At 37.9% G+C, this 13,375-nt stretch overlaps 1 protein-coding gene across 1 annotated transcript; it reads right to left on the bottom strand.

The window, feature by feature from the left end:
- Positions 1 to 1,911: 1,911 nt before the first annotated feature.
- On the bottom strand, positions 1,912 to 8,634 carry ZCRB1 (zinc finger CCHC-type and RNA binding motif 1). Its single transcript, XM_009880851.1, has 7 exons — positions 8,548 to 8,634; positions 8,348 to 8,376; positions 5,295 to 5,406; positions 5,105 to 5,212; positions 4,135 to 4,244; positions 3,956 to 4,031; positions 1,912 to 2,582 (listed from the first exon to the last, which is right to left on the bottom strand). The coding sequence occupies exons 1-7, from the start codon at positions 8,629 to 8,631 to the stop codon at positions 2,451 to 2,453; spliced, it is 651 nt and encodes a 216-aa protein (XP_009879153.1). The 5' UTR covers positions 8,632 to 8,634; the 3' UTR covers positions 1,912 to 2,450.
- Positions 8,635 to 13,375: the final 4,741 nt, after the last annotated feature.

The following is a 13,375-nucleotide window of genomic DNA, read 5'->3' as shown; positions in this document are numbered from 1 at the left end:
ATAAAACATTCCTATGTATTTTACAGCTAAAGGAAGTCAATAATTTAGAATATTTCTGAATGGAGACTGTATTTAAGCTATCATTTTTAAATAACTACCACATTCCACATATAAGTCTAATCCTTTTGACCCTATGACCCTGAAAAAAGTCTCATAGCAGCGAGTTCCACTACTACATCACACAGTGCAATAAAATAAAAGTTTGAAACTTGCTGCCTGATCACTTCATTGAAATCTTAATTCTTACAAGTTATCAGACATTCCCAAATCAAAGTCATGGACAATGTCAAACTGGTCATCTGTCACATTTTAGTTTTCTATCTTTTTTTTAAAAACAGCGTTGAACGTGGTATTGCAGAAGATCACAAACTCTGATTTTAAGTAGTGGCATAATATTTTTGTTTGTTTTGCTCTCCATTTCTCTTTTTTTTTTTTCCTTTTTTTTTACTGCCATTGAGCCCTAATCTAGCATTTGCAGAGAAGCACGCTGACAGCAAGATTTTCTTCTTTAGCAGAGTTTAGAACTCCTGTCTTCATTATTACACACATGTTGTACAGTGATTTGCATTTATTAACACTAAGTTACACCTGGCACTTTAGCACTTGGCTATTCAGTATCAAGAGATGTTTCTGAAATTCAGTAAAGGAAGACTCAGATTTAACCAGCCTGAATATATATAGTGCTTTCAGCAGAAAGTCACCAAGTCAGTCTTAAAAACACTCTTTGGATTACTGAGTCCAAGACCTTCCTGTGTATAAAGCCCAATATTTCTCCCCATTCTGTGGCTGGAGTAGTTTGTACAGAAAAATCTTTCACTTTATTACCTTATGTTTGTTTCTGAATTCTTGTGAAAGTAGCAGTGTAAGACCCCAAAATGACCTTCTGAATGTGACTGCTTTATATTAGCTTAGAGGCGGTGTGTGTGCATGCATCTTTTCTTCACACCCAGTTACATATTTGAATGTAAATTGGTATTAATTAAGAATATGTAATGGCATATTTGGATTTACGTTTTCTATATTTGGAAGAAAACCAAATCCTGATGAGCAACAGGAAGAGCTGAAAATAGAAACAGAGGCCAGCTGGTGTCTTCTTCCAAGCGTGAACGTGTTTTATATTGTGCCTCCTAAAAATGAAAAGTTTGACTGCACAAAGTGGCCAATATAAAAGGGTTACCACCATCACCACGTGTCTGTGGTTTGGGGTGTGATCACTGCTGCAGGGCTTTGTACTGTTGTCCTAATGTGTCTATGAGGCCTTTCAGGAGAATGTGAGGAGAACCCCACAGAGACTAAAGGATGGAGGCTCTATTTAAAAGATCTGAACAGCTTTAGGTGCAAAATAGGTGCAAACACACTTTGCTTAGAGACCGTGACAGTTCCAAATAGACACGAAAGCTGATTTTTAAGCATATAGGAAACTCTGTGCCCTCTGGATTTTGCCAGCAGGTTCAGATGCCTGAAAAGATAGGGCTGTGATCTGTGTTAGATACAAGATTATTTAAAAACCTGTGCATAACCATAATTAACATGTTAGGCACCTGAAGTGTAGTTAGGAGAAACAGTGCAGTATAAGCCCTTATCACAGCAAGAGACTTTCAATATCAGATTAGAGCATATTAAAATATATGCACATTCCCATTTTTAAAACATATGGCCATTCTCAATTTTAATGCAAGAACAACAGAACTTTCACTCTTAAAAAATATTAAGTATGAAGATTTCAAGACTGAACTAATCACCACATCACTTTTAACTTGCATCTCCTATGAAGCCTATACTGTGTATAGGCTATATGACACTATAAAGTGTAGAGCAAGTTACTAAAACTGTGCATAAGACAGGAGATCAACATCTTAACATCCTTTTGGAAAGCACACAGATGTATTGTTTAGTCTAAAATGATTTCACAGACAAAGCTTATGTGACAGTAATTTATTATATTACTGTATGAAGAGTTAAAAGACAGTACAATGCTTAAGGCTGAAATTCAACCCTACGCAGAGGTGCTAGTGCAAGATTCATATACTACTAAAGTACTACTAACGCACTGCTTCCGACAGGCAATAAACAGAACAATACATAAAGCATCAGTGATGCTAACACTGATCCTAAGATGAACTCCTCTTCGGACAAAAATGTTAGGAAATTCTCTTATAAAAGATTTCACTCCCAGGGTTTGGGTCTAGATAATAACTGCAGGAAGCATTCTCCCAGATATTTTTCTGGATTTAAGCATAGAAACACATTGTTTTCTTAAGAAGTTGCTTTGAAGGGTGAAGTTTTGAGAGAGAAATATCAGAAAACAGGAGATTTGAGGGGCAGGGTAGAACTACAACACTATTTTCAGTGTCTTCAACACCAAGACAAACCTGTATTACAGACAACTTTGTAGCACTTTACAAAATGTACACTATATATATTATATATGCATATAAACCAATATTATTTCAATCACTAAGTTCTTCCTCATCACTGAAATAAGCACTTTTCTTAATCCGTGGACGTTTTGAATCATCTGAAATTGAAGATTCCCCTGCAGTCTGCGTCCACCTTTGCTGCTCTTCCTCAATTTTGGCTTGCTACAATGAAAGAAGGAAGAGTATTAGCTAAGATCAAGAAAAACTAAGATAGATTACAAATAATAATGCTAATTATTAGTATGCATTGAGTTATTTCATAAACTCAAGAATTTAGGGGGTTTAATCTCCATTTCCTTATAAACTGTACGATGAATTCACTAGAAAACATTTCTGAAAGTATCTCTCACATGCAAACAGTGAATCTTCTGCACCAGTGCATGCCACACGCCTCTATTTTCAAAGAGAGGAACTTTGCGCATGGCAAACTTACAGAACTATAGAGCAGCTGAGATCTGAAGCAAAGAATGCATCACTTTTTAAACTGATATTATTGAACCAGCTTTGTTCCACTAATAAGTCGTCTACCTGCTGCCTTTTGCCGTCATTCATTCAGGGAATTAATGTCTTCAGGGATGTAAAGGTTATTCAACTAAAGGTTTAAATAGATGCTTCCTATTTTTACTGGGAAACATGCTATCCCAGTTAAAATCTTTGGCTGGTAAGAGAAATCAGAGTGTTTCCTGGCTTGTTTGCATTTATAGGTTTTAGTTCCAATCGTGGAGTTTTCTGAATTTGTGTGTGGATAATTGTGCATATTTGCATCATTATTCTGGACTACACCATGTAAAAGTTTTGCACTCACTACAGTCATATTCAGGACAAAGTTATGGTAGAAACTCTGAGTGTTTTTGGGGGGCATAGAGGCACGGAAGGGACAGATGAGGACTAGGGAGCCACGAATTGAATATCAGTTCCAGCTTGCTCTGTGTAGTGAAGCAAAAGCCTGTAAAAACCAATTAAAGACGACAGTAATACAGCTGTCAGACTCCCTATCTACATAACAAAAAATGCATTAAATATGTTTTGAGAGAAAAGTTCTATTAGAACTTATACCGCGATGAACTGTATTAGGCCAAGGAAGTGCTCCAGAAACAGATGATGTTTCAAGGATATTCTAGTAAGTGAGGGCAGAGGATGCACCTGATCATTTATACACGACTATTTTTCTGGCTGCTCAGTTAACAGATTTAAGAGGGATTTGCAGACCAAAAATCTAATGGAGCATCACAGCAGAGATGACAGGAAACTAAGGAGCAAAGGACCTTGAAGGAATGAAAGAATTGCAATGCAAAACCACGGCAACAGAGAAAAAAAGCCCCAAAAAACAAAACACAAAAAAGCAAAAAGTGAACATGCCTGCAATATGAAGAAGCCAACTATAGCCACCAACTACTATCACGCAAAAAAGGGCCCTGAGTGCTACAGAATGGACAGACTTACGTGTTTATCTTGGAGCTTTTGAAAAGCAGCTGAAAAAAGGAAGTAAAGTGGTATTTAAATAATAATAAATACGCAATGCTTCAATTTTGTACCTGAAAAGCTATGGCTTGGCTGAGGCTGTCTAGAGCAGGATCTTCTCCTTCCTCTTCACTTTCTTCTTCCTCCTCACTTCATTGTGCAGAAAGAGAAAAAAACATAGATCTTTATCTTAAGTGTTCAGTATGAAAAAGCTGCCCAAAAGAAGTATTAACAGGTAAATAAATATACATACATTTCTTCTGGCTCAACTATTTTCTTTCTCTTCTTCTTTTCTTTTTTTTTTGGTGGCTCCCGCTCTCCTAGCATATTTTTAGGACAAGCATAACTTAAGTGTCCTGCTTCCTTGGAGAAAAGAAATATTGCTTAACAGAAACCATTACAAACAACTATATGTTGAAACATATCATGAGGAAAGTTAACCTAAGACAGTTCACAGGGAAAAAAATGGAAGCAATTAGTAAGATAAATGGAATGCTGAATTAGCACACAGAAGACAAACTCTTCTCTGTAAGCTTGCCATGGAAACGAAGAGATTGGTGTTGATATGCATGTTTAACTGCAAGCTGAGAACAAGCTAAGAGCAAAGTAGATTTTCTTTGGCTGTTGCAATAGCTGAATACACTACAGCACAGTTTATGTTCAAGACAAGATATAAACCTCAGCATTAACAGTGTAAGAAATAGGAGTGCATCAACATTTTTGCTCTAAAAGCGTTACGAATATAAATCAAGCTTGTATTTGATCTTAAAAAACTATCCCAATCTCAATCTCCTATGCCATTATATTAAGGAAAAGTGAGGAATAGCCTCAAATTTAAAACACATTTATTCTGTGTAAAAACAGTTGTTTCCAATATTTATTTTACAGCCAACTATATAATGACCTTCCAAAGACATAGTGAAAGCAGGTATGTTGAAGCAAAGATTAGGTTTTCCTTCTCATGCAGCTTTATATTGATACTCAGCTCTGTCTGCTCATCAGCATATTAAGCAGCGATTATAAACACATGTTTTCCCCCACCCCCAAAATCCCAAATAAAAGACCCCAAATAAGGAGTATTACGATTCTTGAAAATGGTACAACTTCTACGCAAGTTGACAGTATCAACAGAAAAAGTTATTTTAACACCACGGGCAGGATCAGCAATGGCCAAACTGAAGAAACAAACTGGAATATAGTAGTTCCTTTTTGGTTTTACTCACCCCACATTCGTAACACTTAGACTTATCAAAGTAGTTACGCCTGCGAATGAATTCTGCTGCTCTTCCATTATCAATGGCAATACTTGCTTTTATTACTCTTCCAAACAACTACAGCAAATTGGAAAACAAAGGTAAATATTTTTGGGCTTTAAACACAACCCTCCTACCATAACAACTTTCCTCAGTTTACCTGTTTGTTATTAAGTGCCCGAGAACAGTTTTGTGCAGATTCTTTATCCAAAAACAAAATAAAGGCAACTCCTTTGCTCTTCCTGGTGTCTTTGTCTTTCATAATAGTAACTCTGAAAACATATAACCACATTATTGATGCACTGAAATGACTTCAGAGACATTTTTTCTTAAGGATCTCAGTGGGATCTTACTTTTGTTATACAGCAAAAAGGAAATAAAGTATATTTAACAATAGAAAGGCTCATTAAAAAGGATTTCAAAGGAACATCTAACCAGGCCATGTGCTTACAGGTAGAGCAGAGATGATTTTAAAAGCATATGGGGTCTTTCTGGGTCTAGTATCATTCTTTATCCCCTTGGATGACTTCAAAAACAGAGAACATATTCTTCAGATTTGCAGACAAAATAACTGGAGGGAACCACACATACTGGAGATGAAATTAAAATTCAGAAGTAATCTTGACCGTTGCTATCATTACTGAAAAACACAGTGTATTGAACTGCATCCAAACAGACAATTCTATGTTTCTATAGGAATAATCAGCTAAACAGGTTCATGACAGGAAACAATAAGTATATGTCGTATTATTCTACAAATATCTCCAACCGGAATCCAACCAGGTCATGGACACGTGTTATTTTACATGACATACAAAGTTAAATCTTCAGTCTAACATTGGAATCATCAGCTCCAGTAGCATATTGAGAAATTCCAGAAAGATTTAGACGCAGTAAAAACAACAGACAAAGAAAAAGAATGACAAGAGATGAAGGCGGAGGGAGCCCACACAATCTCAATTCCTTCAATCTTAATGTCAATTGTACTTAGCCCTAAAAAAAAACAACCACCAAACACCCAGAAAAACAGTGGGAAACAGGATGCCAGCATGCATGTACACGAAAATAAAAGTACATGTAAAAAAGTAGTGAATAAAGTCATCCCTGTGTTCACCACAGGCAGAACAAGGTTCAGCCATAAGGCAAACCAAAATTCTAAGAAGTAATGGGACATTTTTCCAAAATATATCCAAACAAATCACACTTCAATGCAGAAGGCCTACCAGAGAACCTGTATAAGTAACAGATGACCTACATAGTGAGAAGTGTATAAAATAAAAGCTCAGTAGAAAAACCTCAATTTTCCCCCAAATACAGGCACAGAAAGATACAGCTTAGAACAGTTTTTCTACCAAAGCCTCTTGGACAAGGATGTGTCTAATTGAATGCATTGAGATGAAGCGTCAATAAAACTGACCTTAAAACAATTCTATTAATTCTTTTGCTAAGTTACTCTTCCAAGAGTTGATGGAACCCTACTATGACTGTCAGGCTTCTAATTGGGATATTGAACATACCAGTTAATAACACAAGCATAGAAAGAAACAAGCCTGACAAATCTTTAAAAAGTCAGCAACTTCTTGGAGCCCTAGAAAGTCCAATTTCTCACTGAACAAATTGAGCTGAAATGATAATAAGTCAGGATATATTGGGGTAAGAAACGCAGTACGGAAGAAAAGTCAGCACGATTTTGCTGAGTCAAGACACACTTCAAAAAAAGGCTATTAAAACTTATTTAATTATGTTAAAGCTGACCTAGATAACACCACAAAGCTTTCTGCAAAGCGTTTTAAAGTCCCTGAACAAAAACTCCACAGAAATAAACCTAATATTTGACAAGATTTTTCTTGGAAATTAATAACTAGTTACAAATAGGAAAACTGATCCTTGTTAGCCTCAGTTTCACAGCAAAATAGGAATACCACTAGAACCCCACAGTATCTGCACTGTTTATAGTCAGGTCAGCTTGCAAAGGGGCAAACAGGAAAAAAAATCATGGTAGTATTATTTACACACTCTCTGTATTCTGTGACTCTGCATTTGGTTTAACTTCTGGCAGTTACTAGGCAAAATGTCAGGAAAAATTAGGTATCAGTATTAAGTGATTTTTTTGCAAAACAATATAAAGGTGGGGGAAAACAGTAACTACGCAGACAGAATTGCAAGTTCTAAATTAGCTACTTTCACGCAGGACACAGTACAGGATTTCTTCTACACAGGCATCTGAAAACACCATTTCTGTTTTTTATGACAGTCCCCCAAAAAGTAAATAAAACACTAGAAGCCATCAATCAAGGAAAAAAGAGAGAATGCTCCTATGACACCTTTAAAATAAGCAATGCATCACACAGCCAATACTTCATATAATTCTCATCTTCCTATCGAACAAGTTCAAAAGCCAAGACAGTAGGAGACCCCTACCCCCAAACAGTTTAGGTTTAGGAGTTTAGGTACATACTCCTGTGACTTCAAAAACTTTGAATTTAGCTCTGTATCTCACAGATTAGTACAGCAGCTACTAAAAGTTAGAGTAGATATTTGCTGGTGTAGGGTTGAAAACTGAAGTCCTGAGTCTCGTTATTCTGACCAGTTAAAAAAATAAACAAAACAAAACAGCAAGTTCCTTACTGCGGCATTTATTTCTGTCATTTGAACAGAGGCAGGCATTCACAAGTATTGTTCATGAATACTCCATGCATTAAAAGCTACTACCATGCAGCCTTACATCTAATCTTAAATGTAATACTAAGCAGTCACAATAAGAAGTCCCCCTTGAACCACAAATAAGAGGAATTGTCAGCTACAACTGTGGGAACCGTTTGTGGGAATTGTGACATCTAGTTCACAGAAGCAGAAGTTCCCAGTTTTACACTTATCCACTTGTGTCCCAGGCAGTGTTCAGGGCAAGGGGAACAACACTTACTACAAGGATATTGTTTCAACTATTAGAAAAGACCATTAGTATATAACAACATTCTACTTGCTCTTAAGAAGTGGTTAGCAAAACCTGTCGTCAACACAAATATTCTTATGCTATGCGTGTAACTGCAAGAACTTCCAGTTGTTAAATTTATACTTTATTAAAAATGAACAGGACTTCAGTTCCACGTTCATACTTAAATTATAAAAAGCACAAGACTTTCAAGTGAAGCAAAGACATTAAATATTCAAAACGAAAGCTACAAAAATAGCAGGCCGTATCAGGTCACTTACTTGACAACTTTGCCATACTTTGAAAATATCTGAAATATAAAACAAAATAAAAAGATTTAACAATAGACAGCTGCATTTCATTAGTAATAAATTTATCAAGACAAACTTTTCTAAGGAAGAGATATATATCAGTATTGTATTTACACTCAAAATTGTTGTCAACAAGTTTAATCTGCGCCATGCGACTCTTAAAAACTTACCCTGTATAGATCGTTGTTTGTCAAAGCAAAGGGTAAATTGGACACATACACTGTGCTTTTGCTTGGTGCCAACCCACCACTCATTTTTCTGATGAAAGGAGAAAGAGAGAACAGTTAAACTGTATTCAACAGAGCAATCAATTACAGAACAGTTGCAAGACTTTTTAAAAGCTGCTTTTTAAACCTAGCCCAGACGGTCATGATAAAGTTGCAGGAAAGCATAGCTTTCATTTCCCTTTCATCATTATACATGAAATTAGTGTTTGCCTTCATGTGCTACAGAAGACACATATTCCTCCCCCTTCCCCTGGATCCAAAGCATATTTTTGCTGTATGCAAGTCAATTTGTAAGTCATGAAAAAACAGTCAAGTTAGTGTACTGAAAATAAGCCTCTGCTGATTTGTGCAGTAAAGAAAGGTTTCGGTCCAGAAAGAAACAAGTAAACACCATTTATTAAATGTTCTGGCCAATATGTGAAATTAATGACGTTTGTTGAAGTCGCTGCATGTTCTGATTCTTTACACAAATTTTCAGTTCAGCTGCGTTCAAAACAGAATAAACCACATTCAGTTAAGGAAGTGAGGGGGAGAGGAAGGCAGGAGGGAAGGAATCTTCCCTAAAGCAGAGTCCTAATTATTGGGGGGGAAAGGATACGGCATTGGCTTTAAAATATATCTCAGCTGCTAAAGCGGCAAGCATTTCCTCTTTTAACGATTGCTCAGGCTTCTACACTGCTCTGGAACTGCAACTGTCCAGAGCTGAACATAGATTGCACCTCCCCTAGAGGCACTCCCCCCTCCTTCTCCTCCTGATTAACCTGCTCTCATTCTGGCAGGAACCAGGGAAATCTGAAAGCCCTGTTCATTTCCAATCTCTTTTAAGTTCTTGGTTACTTAGTTTCAAGAATACGCCTAGAAACAAGGAATCACTTCAAAAGCCTTGTTACAACTGCATACACATTATCCAATACTAGGTAAAAGAGTAACTGAAGTAACTTGAAAATGAACAGTCTGTGTTGTTCCTCATGTTTGGACATATCCCAAAATTTTAAGTGATGCTAAGTTCTGTGCAAAACACTTCTTCCCTCTGATCTATTCTGTAGCCGTGGCTTGGTCCAAGAGCTAAGTGAGTAAAATTTAAGATCAGAATAAAGCACAACCCTTACAAGAGGGCACACCAAACAGTACAGCAAAACCTTTCCCTGCACAGTCCAATTACTACCTCCTTATCCAGCTTCCTGCAGCCTTATTCCTGCTTCGCCGATTCCTAACTGAGGATCAAGCCGTTTCTTCAGCAAGACCAACTCATTTTAAAAATGCAGACAAAAGCTGATGAAGGGATGACAGAAACTAAGTACTAGAAATCAACATCCGTCATAGCACACACAGCTTCTTAGGGGACTTTTCGGGTAGTGAGTTTGAGCAGATTGCTTGGCCAAGTGCCAACAAAGTAACTAATATCACACACTAATCCGGCTGTGGTTATTTTCCGGCATTTCATGATTCAGTCATCTGAAAACCTGACATTCCCAATAGATGCTGATTATCCAAGTGTTTTGCTTCTCTTTCCTGACATGCCTACTGTATTACAATTCACTTGAGTGGCAGTTTCCAAGTGATTGAATTCTGCGTTCTTCCATGTTCAGAGACTGTGTTTTTTGGCATGAGCAGAAATGGCAACATAAAGGTTAAGCAAATAAAAACAGAATAAATTTGCAATAAAGGCCACACATTGCATCTGGTGTTACGCAGACGGGATTCATTATCCCAGATTCCTTGCTGCTTGGCATTAGTATCCTTGACAAGCCTAACCAGACTGACTTGGCAACGTGCCACACGAATAGATGGCCTGAAGTGCAGTTATCCAGATGTACGGTGGATACAAAGGACTGGGTAAGAGCTACCTTAGCGCTGCTAATATATTGCAACAGCGGAGGAGAAAACAGCCGAGGTGAACCTCACGCGGCTATAGATAGCAACTTGACTCTGCATAAAAGACAAGAGAAGCTAGAGCACCTGGTAACAGGAGACCAAGCAGGCCCTATATTAATGAACAGACACCAGTGAGGATGGCGTAACTGGAGAGCAGTCAGCTTGTGTATGCCACACCACCACAGTGCAAGCCTCCAAAGAGAGGGTGATATGTCCTGTGAAGATTATTACAGGCCTAACAGGTCAGTTGATAGGAAATTATTAACGAAGCTACAGAACTGCCATTTTCAGCTGTACACTACTTTTTCCAGAAGCAAGCTGAAAGAGTTGCACCCTGGAGCGCTGGCTGCCAGACAGCTGAGGCTGAGCTTTTTTTCTAGTCCCTGGACAAATTTAAGTGAAACAGTCTTGCTGCTCTGACTGCCCAAATATTCTTAGCAATTTGTATTGTTTAGGACTATTATGCCAGGATTTCTTACTTTTAATGTCTGACTCACTGGACAAGCACAATTTTAGTAAAAGAGGAAGTACAGTAACTGTAAAGCTATTGCCATGCTCATGTTCAAGATGGGAAAGATTCAAATTTACTACTCCAGGAAAGAGTATTTCCCCAGATCTGCAGGGGGGCTTCCTCTTCTAAATACCAAGCAGTTATTGGGATGGTTTATATATATCTTATTTAAGCCAGCAGATATACTGACACGTTTCCACAACAGCAACATTTGGGCCATTCATCTACCTACTTAAAAGCTGGTGGTCCTTTTTAAGTCTTCTGCAGAATGTTCACAAATAATATTTTACCAAAAGCAATCTCTCCAAAAGCTTGAGCATGTTAAAATATAGACTTCTGGTTATCTGTTGTGAATACAGTGGTATAAATGCAATTTAGATCCAGCTACCAGCAGAATTCTTCCCACCCCAATAAACCTTAACAAAACATCATGTGTCAATTTTAACTCTGCTATAACCAATCCATTAGTCTTGGTTTTTTTTTTTTTAAACCACCACGAAGCCCCTGTGGGAATACCAAGTGGCAACACCATATAAACAATACTTTTTTCCCTTCCCTCTTCATTTATGGATGCCAACCTTGCCATACCTGCTTCATTGGTCTGATGTTTTCTAGCTGGGAGGCGGGGGGGTGGGGGTGGGGGGGGGGTAAAAAAAAAAAAAGCTGATTCCAGCTTTTAACTGTTTAGATGAGACATGTCATCTGGAGGCTCATCACTACAACTTCACAGAACTGTGCAATACAAGTTTAACATTTTCCTCACGCTCTTTCTGCTTGATCACCAATCTCTCTGCTTTACAGGTTTTCACTTCACAGGCTGACAAAAAAAAAACAAAACACAAAACCCAACCAAACAAAAGAATTTCCCCAATACGTCTGAGCTTTCTACTTGCTGCAGGGGACTCACCTGAGAGTCGTGTACAACCTGGCTTCTATATCCTGCTAGATCTCCCCAACAAACTGAAACATTTCTGTTTTATACAGAAAGCTTTTATGGGGCTTCCCTGATTTCAAGGTATTACCTGGTGACTTACTTTAAAGCATCAGCTGGAAGCCAGTACATTATCTCCATGGGGCTGAGCACAACTCCCATTAATGTAATAGCCTCTCTGTAATATTAATGCCTTCTTCATTTATCATTTTCACATGTTAACTTTCAGGATGGAGTTGTCTCTCATTACTATGACTTCTTGAATTCAATCTTTTTTGTTTTTTCCAAAAACTGGAACTAAAAGAAGCCATTCTTCGACAAGAACCATCTGTCAGTAATGATTAAGTTTCCTGCAAAATATATCAGGTACATGAGTATGTTTTGCTCTAATCCAATAGGCTTAATGCAGCAGCTGTCGCTCATGTTGAGAACATCATAAGAGAAGACAATGATTAATTCAACAATTGGCTTTTGTACTCTGTCCCAAAACATATAAAGACACCACCAAAATAGTTCAGATGCCTCTAAAGCATCAAGTGGAGTCTGAATTTACTACTATTTTCATGACTTAATATCAACATTTCAAAGTAAGCATAAGCTTTTCTGTTTGCTTGTTTTTAAGTACACAGCAGCAAGGTCGGATTTGTGATTTAATCAATTAAAGTACCTATAAATGATTTGTGGGTAAGTTAAACAAGACATGCTCACTCAGGCCAACTCATTTGAGTTCCTCTATCTTGATCCTTAACACTGTATTTTATTTTTGATTCAGCAATATCAACAGTGTTTAGACCCAAATCAACAAACCATTAGTTGTGGCAGGAGCTTGGCTCAAGCTTATAATCAAAAGTCTGTGGTAAAGGAGGAAACGGAACCCATGTTCTCCTTGGTCCCAGAGAAGGGTATTAAGCTCTTGCTACAATTCCGTCCTACACAAGGGGCATGTAATAAGCTATTAGTGCATAATCGGTTTTATCGCTACATAGTTACTTAAATAGTACAAGGTAAACATTAAACAGGATGGGAATTTGGCAAATAAAGTTGACGGTCTCAGCAGAAACAGTACAAGTCTTCCAATGTGCCTAAGCTAAAGATGTACACAAAAAGGATCCATGGTTTGAACCAAACTACTTTCATATACTAATCTGACTACAAAAACTTTGAGACAGTAAGACTGGGAAACCAGGCCGCCTGCAGGAACTACAGCACCAGCTTCAACAACAGGTTCTTTTTAAAGGGATTGCCAGTGGTTCAATTGCATCCAGCGTCACCCAGAAGTTCACCCAGGTAACTCACTTGCTGATGCCCCTTCCTCCCCAAAACCCCAGCCGGGACAAGAAATTCCACTTCAGAGCTCAGCAGGGGCAAACCGATTTTAAGGCGAGGGAACTACACAGGCTACTCAGAAACTTCCGCACTTCGCACGAAAGCCTTTCGCTGCCAGTCACGTCCCC

Source organism: Charadrius vociferus, unplaced genomic scaffold, assembly GCF_000708025.1.
Source record: "Charadrius vociferus isolate BGI_N301 unplaced genomic scaffold, ASM70802v2 scaffold52, whole genome shotgun sequence".
Classification (NCBI taxonomy): Eukaryota; Metazoa; Chordata; class Aves; order Charadriiformes; family Charadriidae; genus Charadrius; species Charadrius vociferus.
This window is presented reverse-complemented; position numbering and strand designations above follow the sequence as displayed.

Excerpts from the sequence above, each read along its gene's own strand:
- ZCRB1 (XM_009880851.1), bottom strand. The coding sequence starts at position 8,631 with ATGAGTGGTGGGTTGGCACCAAGCAAAAGCACAGTGTATGTGTCCAAT. Across the intron at positions 5,213-5,294 it reads GGGCACTTAATAACAAACAG|TTGTTTGGAAGAGTAATAAA; the intron begins GTAAACTGAGGA and ends AATTTGCTGTAG. Across the intron at positions 4,245-5,104 it reads CTAAGTGTTACGAATGTGGG|GAAGCAGGACACTTAAGTTA; the intron begins GTGAGTAAAACC and ends CTTTTCTCCAAG.